General features: G+C 53.7%; 2 protein-coding genes across 5 annotated transcripts in view; one reads left to right on the forward strand and one right to left on the reverse strand.

The window, feature by feature from the left end:
- Window positions 1–21,410, forward strand: part of Hmbox1 (homeobox containing 1) — a 160,612-nt gene that overhangs the window by 134,469 nt on the left and 4,733 nt on the right. The window contains exon 10 of one of the 2 annotated variants that reach the window (XM_028884141.2): window positions 2,916–8,236. The exons of the other annotated variant lie outside the window; for it this stretch is intronic. Coding sequence (XP_028739974.1) covers window positions 2,916–3,005 — 90 coding nt within the window. The 3' untranslated portion in view covers window positions 3,006–8,236. Of the gene's footprint in view, window positions 1–2,915; window positions 8,237–21,410 lie in introns of those variants that run through there. 2 annotated transcript variants of the gene reach the window in all.
- The window catches only part of Kif13b (kinesin family member 13B), a 151,409-nt gene continuing 140,247 nt past the window's right edge, over window positions 10,249–21,410 (reverse strand). Inside the window, exons 38-40 of one of the 3 annotated variants that reach the window (XM_028884143.2) lie at window positions 19,511–19,573; window positions 16,306–17,065; window positions 10,249–13,727 (exon numbers count right to left, since the gene is read on the reverse strand). In XM_028884143.2, the coding sequence (XP_028739976.1) occupies window positions 13,462–13,727; window positions 16,306–17,065; window positions 19,511–19,573 (1,089 nt within the window). In that variant the 3' untranslated portion in view covers window positions 10,249–13,461. Of the gene's footprint in view, window positions 13,728–16,305; window positions 17,066–19,510; window positions 19,574–20,216; window positions 20,361–21,410 lie in introns of those variants that run through there. The other 2 variants (XM_028884144.2, XR_005092167.1) reach the window with 2 other exon arrangements.

The following is a 21,410-nucleotide window of genomic DNA, read 5'->3' on the forward strand; positions in this document are numbered from 1 at the left end:
GTCGTCAGGCACTAGCGATAGCAGACCCTAGGCCATCAGGATGCTCCCACCACTTCCCACCTCTGATCTGAATGGCCCCCCTTCCATTTTGTATTTCAGCACTGCATCTCTGTCTTGAGCTGACTTCACGGGACATTTTCTCTCTTCTGACCACAAGCTTAATGGGTAGCATTTAGTCTGCCTCGGAATTTGGACCCTCCTTCCTGTTTTGGGCAGCCAGAACTCCATCTGCCACGCCTGTTGCCTTTGTCTGCACACTGAGAATGATCCCCTTTCCACAGTGGCTTCTCTAGCCTGTTCTAAAAGTGTTCCCTTGGAGTCCTTATTCTCCCTGGCCCCAAAAAGGATTTGGTTAGAAGCAGCTTCAGTCCCACCCCGACCCCCTTTATTTGTTTGTATTTGTCGAGACAGGGTTTCTCTGTGTAGTCCTGGCTGTCCTGGAGCTCACTCTGTAGACCAGGCTGGCCTCGAACTCAGAGATCCCCCTGCCTCTGCCTCCTGAGTGCTGGGATCAAAGACAACATTCCCATTTAACTCAGCTCTGCTGTTAAAGCCAGAGAACAGGCTGGATTTTTCCCGTGAGCCTCACCAGGTTCTTAGGCAATAACTTTTCTTGTGGTTGGTGGTCTTGGGCTCAGTGGCTCTCTGCCTCCTGCAGGGCGTCAGTCTCTGGCCATCTCTGTGATGCCATCTGTTGCTATGATTATCAGCTCTGTTTCACTACTGTATTCATTGAGGCTGCACTGAGACCAGCCAAATCCACTTACAGCTTTACTGAGCCAAACTTAGTTTTTAAGATTTCCCAAGTGAAGGTTGGGCACATTGACCAGTAATGCTGTGCATATGTTTGAGTGGGAGTTGGGTGGGGGTGCAATGGGGCAGGGATAGGAATTACACACGCACAGCATTCCTTTGTGTGTGTGTGTGTGTGTGTGTGTGTGTGTGTGTGTGTGTGTGTGTGGTGTGTGTGTGCCAGCATGCTTACTCAGGATTGGGCCACTAGTTGTCATCCATACTGAATTTAGCAAACTGAGCTATAGCTCTGAAGACCCTTTACCACTGTCTCCATAGCGTGCGTTATGACTGTAACAGTGAGCACTCAGACAACAGGAGACTTTCCAAGGAGGCAGCCATGGATGGCCAGCCGCTTTCTAAGGCTGGCATGGTAGCATGTGCTCAGAACAGGGCCCTGTACTGCGTAGTCTCCTTCATCACACACCCTCCATTTCAGAGATGACCATCCCTTGAGAAGATTGATTTCCTTATTGCGCTAGAGAACTGACATACAAAGGCAGTCGGGAAGGCTGAGGGAGCCGACACATCATCAGACCCGTGTTCTGGTTTTAAAAGCTCCTCTCTTACTTACCCAGTGTGTGCCGTCTGTTTCTAAACTGTGCCTCATGCCAGCATACAGGACTGACAGGCGCTCAGAAGTGAAGCCTTGTGCCTATCTGTGGACTGAGAAGCTGGAAGTTTGAAGACTGAAAGGTTTCTGTAGCTATTTCATTACACTGTCTTGAGGGTGGGGATAAGAAAACAAATCAGGAAAAAGTCAGCTAACAGCCAGAGCCACCTAGACCTCCCCAGCACTGGTTTTCTCCTGTAACCAATGTCCCTGTCATCTCGTCACCAAGGTGTTTGCCTTGGGATTCCAGATGTCCCCAAGCTGCTTTGTCATTCTTGCCATCCAGTCAGAACTAAATCTAGTTGGTTCCGTTGAAGCGAGATGTGAGGAGCTGCCTTCCACTGGTGGAGTTCCCTCCCGCGCTCACCCACCCCTTTACCTCCAGCCCTTGCTGGGTAGCACGGGAACCTGGCTGCCATCCTTGGCTGCCAAGTCCTTTCAGTCTCCAGCGTTCAGGCTGTACAGCTCCAAGCACTGTTGTTGAGGAACTTGGTGCCCCACTTAGAACACCCAAGAGGCCAGCTCCCCTGACTCCATGTCCATCTTCTCTCTTTAAATAAGACTGGCTCCATACAGCCATAATTAACTCGCAAATTCATGATGGTGTACTGTGATCAAATGAAGGTTTGGCTGAATCTTTTTTCAAATTGTAACCATGGTAATTGAGGGGGGTGGCATAGAATGAATATATAAAAGTATAATGGCAATTGTTCCGAATGACTGAGTGTCCTCCTGACATGTAATTAGCTGTTTTAGCAGGATGTAGATTGGCATGGTCATAATTAAGAGGATTTCTGTCCTTTATGTGGTTGAGAATAGCAGGGCACCCATCCTTGTTCCCTTTGAGCACCAATGCTCCCAAGAACATTTGGAACAGCAGTTCAGTAAACCAAATAATGACATAGGATTCATGTCCCACCCAAGTGAGAGAGGATGGGGAAGCAGTTCAGGTCCAGAGTTGATTGCTTATTGCCTGCCGCTGACTTGTAAATTCTCTGAAACCTCTGTCCAGTTTCAACCTATGCTACTTGGGGCAGAAACTAGGCAGCAAACTGAGCCTCCCTGTCCCCATCCTCTCACTGGAGGCTGGAACACCTCCCCTGGGGACACCTACTGCTTTACGGGGCTTCCAGGATTTTTAGGCTCTTCCTTGGGAACTTGATTATTTCCAGAACAGACGACAAGACCCAGGTACAAGTCGACCTCACACCAGAATGTGTGGACTCGAGCCTCAGGAGCAGGAAGCTGTGTCTGCATACCCCGACTTGCACATAGCAAGCTTGTTCTGCTATTGCATGCCTCCTCGTGCTATTCTGCTGTCAGTACTGGGTTCTTGGCTCTTCGGAAGCCATGTTCTCCCCCCTCCTTGTTTTTCTTTGTGCACCTGTGCCTTCAGGCAGGCAGCATGTAATCCTCACAGCCTGCGGTGTCCTCAGGACTAGGGCTGTAGGCACCAGCTAGTCCTCCAGTTGATGCTTAGTCTGGCCTTTCTTTCTTTCTTTCTTTCTAGTCATCCTTTGCAGGAGCCTTGATTCAATTAGAGGATCAGAAGGGTCCACAGGAATGCCAGCAGCTACCAGTGCTAAGTGGCCTTTTCTAAGTTCTCTCCTGCCCGTGAGGCTCACGACTCAGGTGAGGTTAGCTGGAGTCCATGAGCCCTGTCCTTTCTCAGGCTGGACACTGCGGGTGTGGTTAGTAGCCGTGTGTGACTTTGCCCTTTCTACTGAATGTGCCCCCTCTCGCCCAGAACACTACTCAACCAAGATGCTGGTATTAGCTTTGTCGTGTGGAATGAATGGCTGGGGTCGAGCACTCGCCTAGAAGGGTCTAGAGAGCCCTCTTCCCTCAGCACACAGACGCACAGAGGTGAGGAGAAGATTCTGTTCCTGGAGATGCTCCGATGTGATCCCTCCCACATACCTTCAGTGACGTGCACACAGGACGGTGGTCCTAGAAGGGTGGCCATTGCTGCCGCTTCTGTCAAAGTCACCTTGTGGTCCCTTCCCCTGCCTGCAGGTCAGAGGTGTGACCCTTGCTGAGGACTGGATTTTTAACCCTCTCTCACTTTCCAGCTGCTGAGTGGTAGCTGTCTCCGGTAGTTTCAGTTCGCTGCCTTCCGATTCGATTCTGAAGTCACTAGTTGAGCTCATTTTGTGATTTGTGTGATACATACTGCACAGCAGCAGAACAGTGCGATTACCTGTGAGCATTTGGACAGACAGGATTGGTGATCAACCAGAAGCCCTAATGCGATCTGCCTGGGTGCTCCAGGGGGCCACTCTGATTAAAAACACCCTATCCAGGGTAAATATTCCTGTATTCCCACAGATACCCCCACCTCAAAACACAAAACTGGCTTCATCGTCAAGGACAGTGTAGGTAGTATTTGCCTCAGAATAGCCTTTTTCTTTTTCTTTTTTAAACTAATCCCAGAAATGATTATTGTAAGAGTCAGAAGATAGTGGCATTGGGGGAATGTGTCATCTCGTTCTGCTGAGGTCACTGCCAACCTGCTTGCTCTTCTCCAGGGCCACAGGCACTTGTCGTCTTCTCTGCAGCTGAATTTTCAAGCACTGCCTTGGCTGTGGGGTGCTAAACCCCAGCCCTCCCCACCCGGCAGTGACCACCACGAGCCTGTTCTTTTCAGTTCTTGCGGCACTTAACTCCTGGGACTTTGAGGCCTTGTGCTGGAATTCCCGAGGGTTTGGTGAACCCTGCCCGCCGTCTCTCTACCACAGTCAGAAAGGAACGTGAGGGCATTGTAGAATCCAAGGTTCTGGCGTTCTGGTATTAGTGCCACCCTACTGTGGCCTTGGCCCTCAACACTGACCAGCCCATAATAAGTAGATCCCTAAAGACACCCAAATTTAGGCCTAGAATAAGAACTTCTTAATATCCAGAATCCAGGCTGCCTCCTGGTCCTGTGGACGCCGAGTGACTATTGGTCAGGCACTGGTGACCTGCTGGGCTCCTCCTCACCTTCCTTTCTAACTTTCTCACTAAATTAGGTTCTCCAAGAGTTGGCTGGGTCACTGTCCTCTTCTGATCTCTTGTCACATCCTGGGTAGCCTTATAGCCCAAGAGAATGAAAAGCACCGAGGAACAAAGTTGACGGACCCAGCAGGCCAGCTCTTGGGGCTGCTGACACCTTGTTAGACTAGCTGGCCAGTGGGGTCTTAACATTGTCCTCATTCTGCCCCAAACCTTGAGGTGGAGAGAAAGAGTATGTGTGCCTTTCATTTTGAAATGATCAAGATTTTGCATCTCTGTTGGTGGCCAAAGGTGCCATGGAAATTGTGGGGTAAAGTCAGTGCCTGTCGCCTACCCGGGGCTCGAGACAGGTCCCAGGACTTGTGTTTGAAGGTTTGTTGCTCCTCCAGGATTTAGCTTCCCAGCACTTCCAGGTCAAATCTCTCCCCAGTCTTGTTTTGTACCTTCCTGAGCCCAGAAACCTCTCCCATTTTGCTTTACTGGAACTAACCTGTGAGGCTGTCTGTCCACTCCATGGCTTGCTGAGGATGTGACATTAGAAACCAAATGGCATTAGAGTTGTATGAACGCAAACAGCAGCCATTGTCCAGATGCTTCCTGGGCCCTGTCTGCAGGCAGGGAGGTGCCTGTGTGAGTTGTGTGTGCTGAGTGGCGGTGAGTGCGCATGGCTGCTTTCAGAAAGCAATCCCTTTCTCGTTTGCCTTGATGCCTGCGTTGACTGTACTGAAATCTGGGGGGACCTCATCACGCATCTCTGAAAATGGGCACCAGAAGAAAACCAAAGTTCTTGGGGTGGGTGGAGCTTTTTCTTTCCAAGTACGGCCATTCTGGCAAGCTTTCTCCTTCCTGCTCTTTGGTTCTACCACAACACCACTATGAAAGCTCCCTTCTTCTCTTAGTGGTTCTCACAAGGACCCTGAACAGTGTGCCAGGGTAGCCTGCAGCTCATCAGGCGCAGATCAGGGACCACAGTGGCCAAACTGGCCCCTGAGCCACCACATCACTTCACTGGCTGAAGGTAGGACACACTCTGCTGGAAGGTGCCCTGGAGAGTGTGGCAGTTGCCTCCCCTGGAAGGAAGAGCCTACAGGCTTCTCTGAGGTCATGGGCTCAACCTCCCCTCCATGGCCATGGTTCCGTTGAGTCTGCAGTTACCTCCAGGATCAAATTCTCATTTATGTTTTAAGTGCCTAAGCAAGTTACAAACCTCTGGGACCTGCCCGAGAGTTGGCCTGTGCCCTGGCCTTCCCACCATGCACCCAGCCTCAGGGTGGGTGTTGTGCGCCCCCACCCACCCAGTGCCCCGCCATTCTGCAGGCAGAATGGTCACAAGGGCAAGCAAGGGGAGAGGGCTGGCCTTGTCACTGTTGGCTGCGTCCCTTCTGTTGATGTGACTGTGGTCTTGGACCATAGGGAGTTTGAAGGAGTCGACTTAGCTACTGAGTGAAGCGGGACAGACGGCCTCTGAGCAGAATTCTGCCTGTCAGCACTCGGAGAACATTTCTAGCTCTAAGAGGGCTGGCAGCAGGGGTCATAGCTGATAAACCTGTGCCCCTTTGTCACCCTGAGTACTGGAGCCCTGGCCACATCTCCAGCCCAGATACCAGGGAGCCAGGAACCACGGGTCATCATCGGTAGACTTGTAGAAAGACCCGGTGTGCATTTTAAAAAGGAGTTGTTTTGTTTGGAGAATAATTGAAGTCTGAACTAGATCCAGGCCTTCCTTTACGTGGGGTATAGGACAGATGAGTGGGAAAGGAACAATCCATAGACAGGCACCTTATTTTCATGAATAACCCGGGATTTCTTTTGTTCCGACTATGGAGTAGTGCAAACACTGGGCATTCGCATGGAACAGGCCTGGACGACCTTACCTGTGAGCGCCTCACCTAGAGAGGGAAGGCTGTGGGGGAGCGGCCCACGTGGTGAGGAAGGTGGGGCTGGGTGGTGCATGCCAGCCATGCTGCCCCTGAGGAGTGCCGTTTCCCTCCTCCAGATGGCGCGCTCATGGTCTACCAAGCACCTGCCAGGCCCGCCCGGTGTAAGTGAGGAATGTCCGCCAGATGCGTGATTGGGGGAGGACAGCGTGATTGGAGTCAGAGCATCCAGAGGGCCAGGGTTCTGGGCTCTGACTGGACTTGAACATTCTAGCGAGAGCCGAATGCTAAGGAGTGAGAGCCACTCCTGTTGAGTGCAGCTTGTGTAGTTCACTGGGCTGGGAACAAGCTGGCATGGCCAGCTGGGAAGTGGAAAGCAGGCTCCCGCGTTTTGACCAGACACCAGGGACCAGATGTCTTGAGGTTGCCTGCAGGTATTCATCGCGATGGCTGTGTGGGATCCTGCCAGATGAGTGGGGGCGGGGGGGGGCAGAGCGCCCTCCTGGCCTGGCTGTTGTGTGTCTTAGTCTCTGTGTTTCCCTTTGGTGTCTCCTCTGGTCTCTGTCCCCATCTTGTGTGCCATGTATCCCTGAGGGTGTCACACCTGTGTCTGCGTCTGCTGTCAGGTGTCCAGTCTACCTCAAGGGGTCATCATGGCAAGCTCTGTCCACATGGAATCCTCCTTACATGCCACACACACTGGAATGTATCCCGTCCCATCCCCATAACCTCCTGACCCCATCTTCCCCGTAATCACCACAGACTCCTAGTGCAAATTGGATGCTGCTTTAAATGTGAAAAAATTGTTCAAAAGCTATAAAATCTGAATGAAAGCTAAAGCTGAATTTATAAGCCTTGTTGCATATGAGCCAAAAGTGCAAAAAGCTCTATATAATGAACTAACCTGCCACTCGTATAAATATAAATATATATAAATATATTAAAACCAGACTGTTCTACAAATTGTGTATTTGTATTTTTGTGTACGTACAATTTTTCTGCTAAGCAGAAGGAGGGTGTAGTATAGGGCGCTGTGAGAAGAGATTCAGTTAATCCCACTTCTTTGTTACTTATTTTTGTTAACATCAGATGCTTGTCTTCGTCTTCTCTGTGTAACACTGTTTGGAAAGCTGCAGTATCCTTCTTCCTTAGGCCAGGCTGTGATGATAAAGAGGGGGGTCTCGGCCACCCAACAGAGGGGAGCAGGGCTTAACTCCCACCGTGCCCCTCAGGGTGGCTTGCACCCTGAGACCAGGCATGGCTTTCTGACTTGTGTCTGGGAAGCAAACTCCCCTTCTAGAAACCGACTTCCCAGACAGGATCACTGGATACTCAAGACCCAGGGAGCAAGGGGACCGTCTGCCCGCTGCCCAGGAGGCTCTGCCGGCCGTCACTGGGCCATCCCCCCCTTCCAGGTAGCTGCTGCCTTTTCAGACAGGGTTACCAGATGCCTCCCTCTAGGAGCTGTCACCACACCTCCTGTCCTTGACCTGGAGCATCTCAGAACCCACTTTGCTGGTGCTAAACAGGAGAGGGGTTAGAGTGGCTGCCAGTAGTGGCCAGAACCAACCGCCAGAGCCAAGACAAGCCTGGGTGCCCACCTCTGCCCACATCCTCCCAGCCCCCTCCTGGGCCCCTGGTGGAGCCTGCTCTAGGAAGTGATACTGCAGCTTCCCAGTAGGACTCGGATTATAACCATGTGTGATGACTGTAGCGAGAAGCTCTTGTTTCTGGATGTAAATGGTCAAAGAAACAAGTGCTCTACTGTATTGATTAAATAGTTCCAATGAGTCCTGGTTCATTGTATCTCCTATTCTGGATTAGTGCCTTTTGGACAGTAGACTGTTCTGTAATTAAAATGTAGTATACTGCTTTTTTGTACAGTTTTGTTTTAATAAAACTTTTTTTTAATTTGTGTTTATTTTAGTATTGTACCTATTAGAGAATAAAATGTATAACTGAGCAAAGGCTGTCTGGGATTTCTTTGGATCCAAAAATGTAATGGGAGAGGGGGCGGGGACAGTGTGCCTGGTTGGCTGAAGTGGGCACAGGTGTCTGTTCTATGCATCCTCCCTCGTGCATTTTCAGGGTTTTGGCTTTGTTTTCCAGTTCTGAGGATCAAACATGAGGCCTCTCACATTCCAGGCTTTCCAAAGGGACCGGGGAGCTGAGAGATCATAGCAGCAAGGCCCAAGCAGGGGAAGCCCTGCCCCTTGTGACCCTGTGCCCCATGTCACCCTAAGGGATCTTTTAGGAACCCCCAAGCTCCCAACCACAGTGGCCCAGTAGGAGCTTAGACGGCCTGCATTCCCATTATGTGCCTATGTTTGGGGAGGGGCACCCAGTAAGGCTCCACCCCAAGGATCACAGCCAAGCTTAAGGTGCCATCCCTTTTTGATCTCTCTTCATTTCCTGTTGCAGCCAGCCCTACCCTGGGCCTCTTAAAGGAGCCAGCTCCAAAAGCTGCATCTGGAGCAGCAGAAATAGAAAGCAGCAGCTTTGTTATCTGTGTTCTGGTTTTCAGGGGTGAGCAGAGCGAGGACCAGGTCCCAGCCTTCCCTCTCCCACAGGCAGATCCACTGAGCCTCCCCTCCTTAGAAGACTGAGATCAACCCTTAACCCTTCTCCCTTCATGGTAGGGCATACCGAGGGCTACAGACTCTGAAGCTGCCATCTGGAGTCTAAGGGCACGGCTCAGGCAATCAGGACACGGGCTAGATAGAACAGGCCTATCCCTACCTCATGGGGCTGCAGAGTTTGGCCCCAAACTCCTATTTCAACCTATGCCCGAGTCTCCTCAGCCCGGGCACATGCACTACATGGCTAAGCCTCTCCCTGGGGTGCCCCCTCCTCTCTGCATCCAAGAGACGGTGCTGGCTACACTCCAGGCTCAGGATCAGTGCACACGGTCCTTGAGTAACTTGGTAAGCCAAGAGTGAGCCAGGTGTGACACCCACTAGAGCCCATGCCAGGGCTTGGTATGGACTAGACATCTCCTGGAGCTGCCTGGTAACAGCAGCCTGGAAAAGATGATGTATCCACCCCCCACTCCCCAACCCCCACCCCCCCCACACACACACCCTGTGCTGGATCAGTTCCATTCAGAATCCTGCCTCATCTCTCATGGGGCTGCCCCTGGCTGCCACACTTCTGCCCCTGCTTGGCAGAGCTTATCTCTGAGAATAACTCGGCTGCACTTGGGAATACAAACAAGTCCTGTGGAGACAGAAGCTGCCTGTGGCTGATGGCACCTTCCCCAGGCCTCCATGTGGCCTTGACCCTGCATTCCCAGGCTATTCTATTGATGAGACATGGGCAGAATGATGCCTAGGTGCAGGGAGGAAACCATGAGCAAGTCCTGAAGCGTGAAAAGGGTACTTTGCTGTGGCGGGGTGGCTAGGAGTGGGGTTCCAGAGGAAGCAAAGGAGGCCTGGTCCCTTCGCTAACACAGACCAGGAAGGGCAGGCTTCCTGGTAGGCAGGCCAAAGCCAGGTTCCACAGCCCACAGGGCATGTCCTATCTCTGCAGCAGTAGAAAGGCTTGGTGCTCTCTAGTTGAGTCCATAGTGGGGCCTATCTCACAGGCTGAAGCAGATGGTGAAAGCCCTGCCTGAAAGCAGGGGACCCACACATACACACTGCTGTGTGTTCTTAGCCAGCCCTGAAGGCCCAGTTTCTTTTGAGTCTAAGAGGCCAGGAGGTCCTGTTGCTGCCTGGCTTCTTTCTATAAGGGGCTGATGTGAGTGAGGAATTGGAGACAGGCCAAGGTGCCAAGGGGGCCTCCCAGGGTCTCTGGTCCAAACCCGTGGGCCACAGAAATTTGTGCCCTGGGACCTACTGCTCTCTACTGCATACACCCATGCACATAAACTCCTTTTGTTCATCGTGAAAAGCCCTAGGACCACCACCAAGGGATAGCATAGTAAGCTCAAGTCCAAAGTGAGGGTAGGGAAGAACAGTCTGGACTGACCTCGGATATAAGCAAGAAACCATCTGGCTTTATTTAGAAGCTGTTGGTCACTTCATGGAAAGGCATTTATGGTACAAAATTACAGTAGTTTCGTTCATCGTACAACATAGATCATCATCTTTACTATTCATTACAGGGTCTTTGGATTTTTAATTCCCATTTAATATGTACCAGATCACTGTAATCCTGGAATCAGCGTCACTTCATGTGAGCTCATATTTACATGATCCACACACCCGTGCTGTCCCAACTCTCCCAAAACCATGAGTGTCCACAGCCCGACAGGAAGGCACCACAGACTTTAAGAAAAAGATGCTTTGGGTAGTGTCTGGGGCTGGAAGCACAGGCTAGACACTGGCCCCAAGGAAGGCACTAGAGATGGCCCTATAGTCACCGATGTGAGATGACCTGGGCCTTGAGGCACAAGAAGCTCCACATCACCCTCCATGGGCAACACAGCACAGGCAGCTTGGGCAGGTAGGTCGATGCCACCCACCCTCTTCCCGCAGGGAACCACTAAGGCATGAGGTGGTGGGGAAGACCACAGAAGTGGAAACATCGTCTATACCGCTGAACTCCTCAAGGACCACATCATTAAATACAGCCCAGAAACAATGGCTCTCTGCCCCTTAGACCTGGGCCCCAACTACACACCCACTACTTGCCTCCCACTACCTGATATTTTAGTGACCATGACCCTCTATATCTCATCACTTCCAGCTGCAAGTAGTGTTAGTCTGCTCCAAAGAGCGGTGAGGAATGGACAGAGGCCGCAGCTGGCCCTGTCTGGCCTCATCTAGTGTAGCAGCCCAGGAAGAGCAGTTGACTCTCTTCAGTCCGCAGGGGACATGTGGGTCACAGTGCAACACAGGTGCATTAAGGCTGCATTAAGATCCACCTCTCCAGACCCGGCCTGAAGTGCCAGCTTTCCTGGGGTCACCTCCCTGCCCTCATAGCAGACACACAGGGTCCCCTCAGCCGTAGGGACGGCTCATAAGAAACACCCATGCAGATAAACTTGCCAGCTTGTGCCCCCAAACTTCCCTTCCATTAAATCCCATCCATCCTGAGCACCGAGGTACAAGAACGACAGAGCCTTCTGTGAAGACAGACTGCCCTTACAAAACAGCCCCGAAGCTGGGCTCCACGGGAGACCATGGCGGAGCTGTCCTGGCCCAGGTGCTCTGGCCGGTTGCCTGTGAAGCTGGAGCGCTTCACCTGCAGGGTGTCCCTGCAGGGCTCGGTGGCAATGGTACTTTTTGGAGGCAGGGGGACTCTACGGCAGCCTGGGGGTGAGAAGGGCTGGGGGAACCTCAGGTCCAAGGAGCCAAGAGGAAGGAGAGAAGGTGGTCCCAGAACCACCAGACAAGAGCTGGCCAAGCTACATGACTCGGGACTTGCACTGCTCCGGAGAGCTCCCGCTAACAAGATTTCAGGCCACTGGCAGTGATACCACAGCAACACACCGAGAGGGTACCCCAAACGTCAGCCGAGGGAGCTAGAGGGTCGGTGCCCGCCTCCAGCTGGCAACCCCAGACATCTGTACTGTTCCAGAAGGGGATGGCGGCAGGTCTCTCTTGGTAGAACCTCTGCCAGCCCAGACCCCTGCTGACAAGAACAGACTACCACTCAACTCCTCGGCTGGGGCTTCTGGGCAGGCACAGGGCAGAGGCTGCCCCCCTGCCAGGGAGAACATCCACCCTTCTGGCTCTACGCCAGCCTCTGGCCAAGGTGTGGGCAAGCAGATGTAGTGAAGTTCACACTGGGCCAATCAGACAACACAGACTGTCCAGACTGAATGCCAGCCCAGAGGCCACAGGTCAGGGGAGGCTGAGGACCTGGCAGGAGCCTGGGAGCCTGCCGCTACTTCCTTAAGAGGCTTAAATCCTCCCGGAACCAATTCCTCAACAAAAGCTTTCTGGGTGTGGTTCTTAAGGGTCACAGGGGCAGGCAGAGCTCTGTGAATGTGAGGCCAGCCCGTTCTACAGAGTGAGTTCCAGGACAGCCAGGACTGTTAGACAAAGAAACCCTGTTGAAAAATCAAAGATTCTGAGAGTCAAAACTTACAACAAGCTGCCAAGAATATCTGGTGTAAATTCTGACCTAGGGCAGGGCCTGGGACAACAGAGACTGGGTGACTTTGACCTGCCCGCTCAGCCCCCTACACAGACTCTTTGACTCAGAGGCCACACACATCCCAGCAAGGAGGTGGTTGGTAATGCCTTGGGATAGACCATGGCTGCAGCACACGCCCGAGGAGGGAAAATGAGGACAGTTCTCTTCACTGCCTACCTGCCCAGCTGCTGGCCCAGGTGTAGTCAGGGTTTAGGAATTCTCATGGAGTCAAACACTATCCAGTTGTTCCCTGAAACATGGCAGATCCAAACAAGGTGTTAATGGCCTGAGCTGTGTCAAACCCCAGGGTCTGCCTTCAGCCCAGTGACAATAAGGTCATGATGTATCTGCAGTCAAGCTTCATTTGATGGCCACCTCCAGCAGCCACCAAGAGGCTGCAGCTCCGGGTAGCCAGAGGCCAGTGAGTGCAAGGCAGGCCCTGGGCAAACCCACTGTGACAAGACAGCGGTTGTGGGTCACGAGTCATTTCAGCTTTGAAAAGAATAAATTAAATAAATAGAGTTCAAGCATCCTGTTAGGAAATGAAGAGCCGACAGAAAAGACTCTGCTGTAAAGACTGGACACCTGCAGAGATGCCCCCCAGAAGCCCTGTGTGCCACGCAGAAGGATGGGACATGGTTGGGGGACTGAGGAAGCACCCGGCGCACAGAGGGTGGTGTGGGTGCTGGTCCCCGGGCAGGAGAATGAATTCCTGTGTGTGAAGGGCAAGACACAAACTAAGACATTAGTAAAGTCAGCAGAAGAAGGAAAGGGAAGCCCAAGAAACCTGGCTGGGATGCCCTCATTTCAAGCAGGCAGGGAGGAGCTGGCCTGACTCCAGCCCTGCTACCATCCCTCAAGTCTCTGGGCTCCAGAACCTTCCACCCCCAGCTGGAGGAGCACAGCTGAGGAGCCGCCTCTGCCTTCTTCAAGGAGAGGAAGAAATGCAGCTTCCAGATTCCCAGGGAGGACGGAGAACCAGGCTGTCCACCATCCCTGCATCGTGCAAAAAGCATTCATGGCCCTGCTCCCATGGAAGGGGTGTCCTCCAGGGAGCTGCCAGCTCTTTCCCTTCCCATCAGTGTCCACCAGAGGAGGTGCAGTTCAGCTGGCCCAGGACTTCCGGTTCTCGGGGTTCTTGTGGCTCCGGTCGCCCTTGGCCAATGCAGCTGTCAGTGAGGCCAGGTTGGTGGCAGAGCCCGAGATGGTAGCACTCCTGCGGGCCTCTGGGGCTCCCTGAGGCTGGAGCCCTGCACTGCGCCTGCGCCCAGGGCCTGCAGCCCTGCGGACTCGGCTTGGCCTCACTAGCAGCCCATAGCCAGGGTTGCATCTGAAATACTGCTTCCCGCCAATGGAGCCATCATTCTTTCCTGCAGGGAAAGGAAGAAGCATCATGGAGGAGCCTGTGTTGCAGGCACAGTCACCGTCCGTACCATGCCCATCACACTGCCACCTCAGTGCCACCACGCAACCCAGTCACTGCCATGGCTCAACAGGGTCCTGGTGAACCAGTGAGCCTGCAGCTCAAGACGGCAAACAGTGCTCACCAGGGACAGACGACCCCTTAGCCCTGTGGTCTCAAGCAGAACAAGCCTTGCACACAGACCGGCCGAGCAGTGGGGAGGCCATCAAGGCAGAGCTGGCTCTTGCTCCTCCAGGACACCAGTCCCTTTCGTGAGAATGCAAGTGTGAGCCCAGGGCAGGTGACCCGGGTTCACCCAAGAGGAAGCTGGCAAAGCCGCCGCCGCCGCCGCCGCCGCCGCAGTGTGTCAGCAGATGCCACATAGTAGGCTGGCAGATGCCACGCTGGGGTGTCGACCATTTCCTCTGACAGGCGAACAGGGGATGTTATAGGGAGATGGAGTAGACAGGAAGAACCACCTGGAGGCCATGGTGCCCAGGCCATCTTTTAGCATGCATCCACCCTGCCTGCTCGTCTCTGGGAAGTAGGCCAGGGCTACAGCGGCCGCTCTGCCTCTCTACTCCTCCAACGTCCTGACACATAGCTGTTTTGGTCACTGCCACAACTCTCTTAACTGGCTGCCTCTCTCGCCAGCTCCACATCATCAGGTGTCAGCAAACCAAGGCCCAGCTGTAAGCACATCACAGTTCAGCCCAGGTATGACTTCCTTCCCCCAGCGTGGCCCCTCAGGGCACCTAGCATTTCTGTGTCTCCGAATCACTCAAGAGTGAGCCTTCCCTGGCATGTAGCTCTCCTGCCTTTCCAACTCAGGGACCTGTCCCTCAAGACCTGTTCTGATGCTACACACTGTCACCTTGACACTCCTCCCTAACGGTCCCCCCTCCAACCATCGGCCCTTGGCTGCAGCAGCTCCAAGCCTGACCACTGTTCCCCACACCTCCCACAACCTTAACCACAATCCTCTCCAGCCACCTCTCAAGTGAACTTCCTGTTCCCATCACTCCCGAGTGTGTTCTACAAGGGGTGATCTTCGCAAGCCCTGACCAAAGTGCACTACTTCCCATGAGCCCTTGGGTGCAGACACCAGCGCCCCTCCGGCCTCCCAGCCCATCTTCCTGCTGGCCACACTGGGGAGCACCGCCCTGCTGCCCTGCCTGGCCCCGGTGGCAGCCGCTTTCCCAGCTCTGCTTCCGGAATCCTGTTTCCCTGCTGCAGATTGCTGTGGTATTGTTGACCCCTCAGCACACGTCTCCTTCACAGCACTTACTCCTATCAAAATGTGTTTATTCACTTAGCATCTTCTCCCCAGCACAGCTAGAAGTCAGGGGGGCGTGGCCCACCAGAATGTATGTGAACCCACACAGCCATGTGAACAAAAGCACGTGCTTAGTTCCTGCTGCTGAATTATATATATTACTTGCTAATTCTCTTTAATTCTGGAGTTCAACTGCAGACACAAAATTCTTCCGAAAAGCAGATCTGAAATTTTTTTCCCAGCCTGTGCTGCAGCTAACATCTTGAACCACTTCCAATCAAGGCACTCTCTGTCAGATTATTTTTAAAGATAGTGACTTCACAGGAAGCACTCGGCTCAGGACGACAAGGGTGCCATTTTGGCCTGTGCCTGTAGCCAGGGATGAATGAGCCCGTCCCAGGCTGACTGAGAGACTCGGGGGCCTAGTGCTGGGCTCCCAGGGTGCCCTCCTAAAGACTGGAGTCCGCCCTGGCAACAAGCTGCTAGCTCTGGCTGAGTGTCCTCCACAAACTTAGGGGCACAAAGCAGACGAACTGTAGCCCCGGGCTGGGCAGGGCACAGCTATCAGCGGCCATGAGACGTCCCTGTGAGGTGACGAATGCGTAACGATAGAGTCCCGTGACAGTGGGCAGCTCAGTAAGTACACTCAAAACCACCCAACCGTATGCTCCATGTGGCCCAGGTTGGAAATGAGCACCCAATAAAACCATTCTGGCCTGCGCCTGCACCCAGGGATGAAAGAGCCTGAGAGGCCAGCGTGCTGCCCCCCCCCCCCCCCCAGGAGCCTACTCCTATAGGATAAAGCAGCAAAGGTCCATGTCTGGGGAGAAACCTGCACAGTGTTCTTTAGGCCCCCCTGCTTTCTGACCTGAGACTCGAGAGCCTGCAACAATACCGCCTCTCCTCACCTCAAGCCACCACCCTCAGGGCCCAGGGCCTGGAGTCTCAAGAGCACTGAATGCAGCCTGAGGTGGTGGTGCTGCTACAAATTTACAAAGCACACCGTGTGTGGTGGCAACCGGCTGCAGCCCCGGGCACTGGCGAGGCTACACAGAGGGTCACTGGGCCCAGTCATTCGGGTTAAAATTACTCCCAAGTTCAGAGCAGTTGGCAGTGACTACCTTGGCTCTCTGGTGGATTCTGAGACTTTAGATGCTAGCCTCTGGTTTACGAAGGGTCAGGAGGCTCACTGGGCACATCCCAGCTTCCCTTTCTGCCAGTCCACATTCAGCAGGGTTATGTTCAGCAGAGGCACCCACAGCCCACTCACCTGAAGGCAGGTCCAGCTCCACACCAATCCATGTTCCCTCCTGGAAATCAGTGGGTCCAATGTACCTCACAATGCCCGTCTTGTTGGGGCCCACAACAACATACTCTCCCTCTTTGAGCCACTCAGGGACTTCGCTGGCCTCCTCAGAGTCGGATGTCACTTCCAGCCTCCCCAGGGCTTGTCCCCCAGCACTGCTGAGCTCTTCTGAAGCCAGTGGGTCCTCCTCAGCGCCAGAGGCGGCACCCCCCAACATGCCCGTGAAGGACTTAAGCTCTGAGGTCCGCACTTTCCGGATTCGGAATGGGGATGTGGGCACAGTAGATGTGGGTTCAGAAAGAAGAGGTGGTCTGGGGACCTCCAGCTCTGTGCTCTGACTAGTTGTGGCAGGCAGTATCTGGGGCTCCTCCGGGGCAGGTGGATGGCTCTGTGTACAGGAGAGGAAAGCCAGCTCAGGCTCTGGGGCGACCTGACTCTGGGCAGGGGGGGACCCAGGTGTCTGGTTGCCAGGGCCTGAGGTGTCCAGGCCTAGAGTGAACGTCTCTGATAAGGTGGCAGTGGAGACGCTGTGAGAGAAGTAGCCACTGGAAGCTTCGCTCAAGGGGCTGGGGGGTCCATCCTGTCCTTCTGGGGCTTGAGTAACCACCACGGTAGATGGAGAGGAAGACACTTTGACGGGTCTGTCACAGATCTTTACTGCGGGGCCCACCGGCGGCACCATGCACTCCAAAGCCCCACCGGGCACAGGGCTGCCTCGGTGAACCTGCAGAAGGGCAGAAGGTACACCAAGGAGAGTTAGAAAAGGTCTCCCACCCACCCAAAGCCCCACTCAAAGTGGGGCTAGCTCCTCCAGCTCTATGCTGAAGCCTGGGAAGGAGCTGCTCCTGGCTGAGGACACACCTGGAGCAGGCACAGCCAGAGCTGGCCTTGGCCCCTGAGCCAATGCCGGGCAGCACTGGCTGTTCCTGTGTTCTGGAGTGGCTGAGCAGCACCAGCCCTCTGCGTCTGCAGCTCACCTTCCAGAGATGCTCCTGCACTGGGGCCAGGCTGGGAGGACACGAGGCAAGGCCCCTTGCTCCAGGCAGCATGAAGCAGTACACACTAGCCTCACTGTGCCCATCCCAGCTCCCCTGGTCTCGGGGAAGCTGTCTCACGGGGAGACTGAGACCCACACTGAAGAGGGCAGAGAGCACTTTTCTCTGGCCAGATCCAGGGGGTGACCTCACCTTCAGAGGGTCTGAAAGTGCTTTAGCAGGCAGTGCAGGCACCAGGAGGCCCTGACCCCAGACAGTGCTGGGGGGGGGGTGTTCAGGCTGGAAGTCAAGGTCAAGGAGGAGGTCCAGGCCTCCTGTAGCCATGGCTTTCTCTGGGAGCTTACTTTCCTGGCTGCTGGTGTCATGTCAGGGCTGGGGGCCTCTAATTCTGGGACATGGGCCAGGAGTTGTCACTAAGCAAGGACAGAGCCAGTGGCCATGGCCTTTCACATCACTGTCGGAGTTACCAGACAGAAGACACAGACACAGCTGGCATGTCCCAGCGATGGCAGGGCACCCACTAGTCCCAGTGTTTGGGAAGTGAGCACAGATGTCCTTCAGATAGCTGAAGCTGCCTGAGGGAGTCGAGCACTATCTCCCAGCTCGGCCCCCACGGTGCCAGGGAAGAAGAAGATGGGATGGGAACAAGGTGGCGGGCTGTGCAGAACAGGAAAGCTGCAGCTCAATATTTATGTACAGGAATGGTCACTTTCCATTTGAATCACAGGATTTATTTGAACTGGGAAGCAGCTAAGATCTATAAGTCTCTTCCAGTTTCTTGGCTTAACTCAGCAGTTTGATAAATCATGCATTTTCCCGTGAATTGTCATTTATATTCCTGCTTCCAGAAGCCTTCGTTGCCCACAAGGAACACTTTCTGGGGAGGGAGTGAACAGCACCTCTTGAGATTAACAGCCCATTTTTGTGATGGGGCTCTCACTGAAAACTTACTCAATCTAGCAGATCAATAACTGTCATCGCCATAAATATGCTGAAAGATTAGGCAATCCTTCAATCATTTTTCTTCTACAACTTGGACATGCTTTATTTATTCTTTCCTACTCTAGTTAGCAATCGCTGGGTGCAGGGGGGTGGAACACACAGAGAAGCTGGACATGACCTGCGGCCTGGAGAGAGGGTCCTTTCCACACTCACCCACCAGTGACATTCAGTCACCCCCAGTTCCATCCAGGCTGCTCCGCCATAAAGGAGATGAAGGAGAGGCAAACAGACACTGTCGCACCTGGATCCCCGGGGGAGGCCAGTTGCGGGGACCAGGACGTTGAAGGGCTTGCCCATGTTCTCCATGGAAGGGACAAGCCAGGTACAGCGATGGCGCAGGCCACAGCCGGTGGAAGGAAAGACGATCCACCCTCCGCCTGCTCCCATGCCAGCCCCTGCCAGCAGCTCCTCGTGGCTGGAGTTGACCCGTCACTTGAAAACTAACTGTTGCCTCTGGACTGTCCAAAGGTTGTGAGGCCACAGGATGAACAGCAGGAGCCGGCACACCGGTGGCCTTGCCAGTGAGTCCTGCTCCTGCTCCTGCCTCCGCACGACATTCGACCATGCTCCCAGGGGAGGGGACACCTTGGGGATGTCAAAGGGCATGTTCGAGATGAGGTGCTACCCACAGGGGAAACTGTCCTTCAAATCACTGAGGCCTGTCTGCTGCTGTCTGAATGAATAAACTTTTCCTGTGAAGTTTCGGCATCTCCAGAGACTGGAAGCATGGTGGGACAAGGGAGGTCTACTGTTCACGAGATGATGAGTGCTGTTGAGCTGTGGGAGATCATGGGAGATGGTTTTCTCCCAGCTTAGCATTGATCTTTTCACGCTGATATCATGAACCAGAATGAAATGTAAAACTGAGAATTAAGCAGACGCTCACAAGGAGAAGATGGTTCTGTTTATAGAAATCCCCTCTGCCTAGCAGTGAGCTATTAAAGCACAGACTACATTAGCAGTCAAGCACCAAAGACTTTAGCAATCATATGATTAGCAGGTTGAAAATAGCAGAGTGTAACAAGGAGCCTGTGCAGGGAGAAGACAGTGACCTACATTGTAGTTAATTATCAAAGTGGGAATCAAAGGGGGGAGGTGGGTGTGGACGAAAGGACCCCAGCTAGTGTCAGGGCCTCCTCTGCAAGTGGGACAGCCCCAACCTGGTGACTCACCTCCTCTGTCCTTGTTGCCCGGGCATCTGAGAAGGTAGGCTGCACCAAGATTCGGGGCACGGGCTGAGGAGACAAGTGCATGAGTAAGGGACCCACAAAAGCACAGGCACAGAGCAGAAAGCTGCCAGGAGCCACTAGGAGACCATCACAACACTCAGGAACTCCAACGCGCTCCTACCAGTTAGGCTTGCGGGTACAGGGGTTCCATACCACAAGAGAAAGGAGCCTAGTAAAAGCTCGCCCCAGCCGAGGACAAGACACACATCCAAGTGTCATGCTTCTCTGCGGTCACGGACACGTGCTGATCAAGGGTCGACTGTGAGTGCAAATCTTTACTTGCATTGGGAGAGGAGGCAGGAGCTGCGAGATGACCTGAGCCTGGATGGTCAGGAAGCACTCAGAGCACGCAATGTGTCGCAGGACGGAGACGGAAGGAGGTTTCTCCGGCTGAGCACCAAGCAGACAAGGGCATATGGGCAGCCTTGGCATCCCAAACTACCAAGCTAGGGAGGGAGGAGAAGCAGACTCCTGAGCAGAGCAAGCAGAAGGCAGCCAAGAGTCAGAAAGCCTCAGTGCGGTGCAGGCTGACGGCAGACGTGGCCGAAGGCAAGCAGACACAGCAGTGAGGAAATCCCAACTCCAGAGCAGGGGAGGGGAGGAGAGCCCAGAGGAGGGGGACATCACAGCAGAAGACTTCTTGACTTACAGACACGTGACTCAAGGAGCCTTAGAGGAAAGCTGAGGATCTGGGTAAGAGCGTGAAGTCAGAAGGAGGAAGCAGAAGCCAAGGTCATCTTACGGTGAGTTCAGCAATAGTGGGACACAGAGGCAGACAGCGCTGGGAAAGTCTCTGGAAGAAACCAGGAGCCCACCATTTCTGCCTCCAGCTCTTCCAATTCCGGCTTCGGGTGTCCCCTTCCCTCACTCTGCTCTCCGCACTAGAGACCGACACCAGGCAGAGCAGGTACCGCCTGGGCTTCCCTTTCCCCATCCAGCTGGAGGGAATGAATGCTGGCCACAGCTCTGTACGACCCCACATCACCATTCTGACCTAGACAGGTTGAAGTATTTACCAAAGGGCCCAGGGAGGAGGAGCCAGAGATTAGGGCCAGTTGCTCAGGCCGCGGAAACGTGCACTAAGCAAGCCTCTAAGCAAGCCTCCGTTCAGTTCGTTCTGGTTCTCAGGATTGTAGTTCTGACTGTTTAGACAGGGCCTTCGGGCCTAAGCAGACTGCTCACCTTCCCTCCACTGTGAACAACGTACACACGTGTTTTGGCAGAGGTAACGCCACACCCACATGGGCCACGGGGCTGCTTTTGGAAAACAAGTACCGCCATAGAGCCACTCCACTGAAAGTGATGGACGGCTCAGAGGGGGCTGAAGAGAACGCAGAAAGGAGTGCATACAAGGACCAGAGAAGGCAGAGGACTAGACGGTCACCCTGCAAACTAGGGGTAAAAGCCAGGGAGCTGGGAGCACGGGTGGCGGAGAGAGCAGACGGGGAGGGGGTCCTGGAGAGAGCAGACGGGGAGGGGTCCTGCAGGGCCACCACCGTGCAGTTCAAAGAACCGCCTCCTCCATGCCCTGACCACAAAAATGTTCTTGGTCCCAGGACCACCTCCCCGCCACACCCAGCCCTTGGACCACACTCAGACCTGCAGACACTCCGAAAACGGAGCCATCTTCTGTATGGCCCTGCACTCCAAGGGACCTGATGCTGCCTCTATTCTTGTCCCACAGACCCAAAGTCACCCAAACAGGAAAGTTTTCAGGGTATATTTCATTTTTTTTCTTTTTTTTTAAACTTTATTTTATATGCATTGGTGTGAAGGTGTCAAATCCCCTGGAACTAGAATTACAAACAGTTGTGAGCTGCCATGTGGGTGCTGGGAATTGAAC

Source organism: Peromyscus leucopus, chromosome 9 (assembly GCF_004664715.2).
Source record: "Peromyscus leucopus breed LL Stock chromosome 9, UCI_PerLeu_2.1, whole genome shotgun sequence".
NCBI lineage: Eukaryota > Metazoa > Chordata > Mammalia > Rodentia > Cricetidae > Peromyscus > Peromyscus leucopus.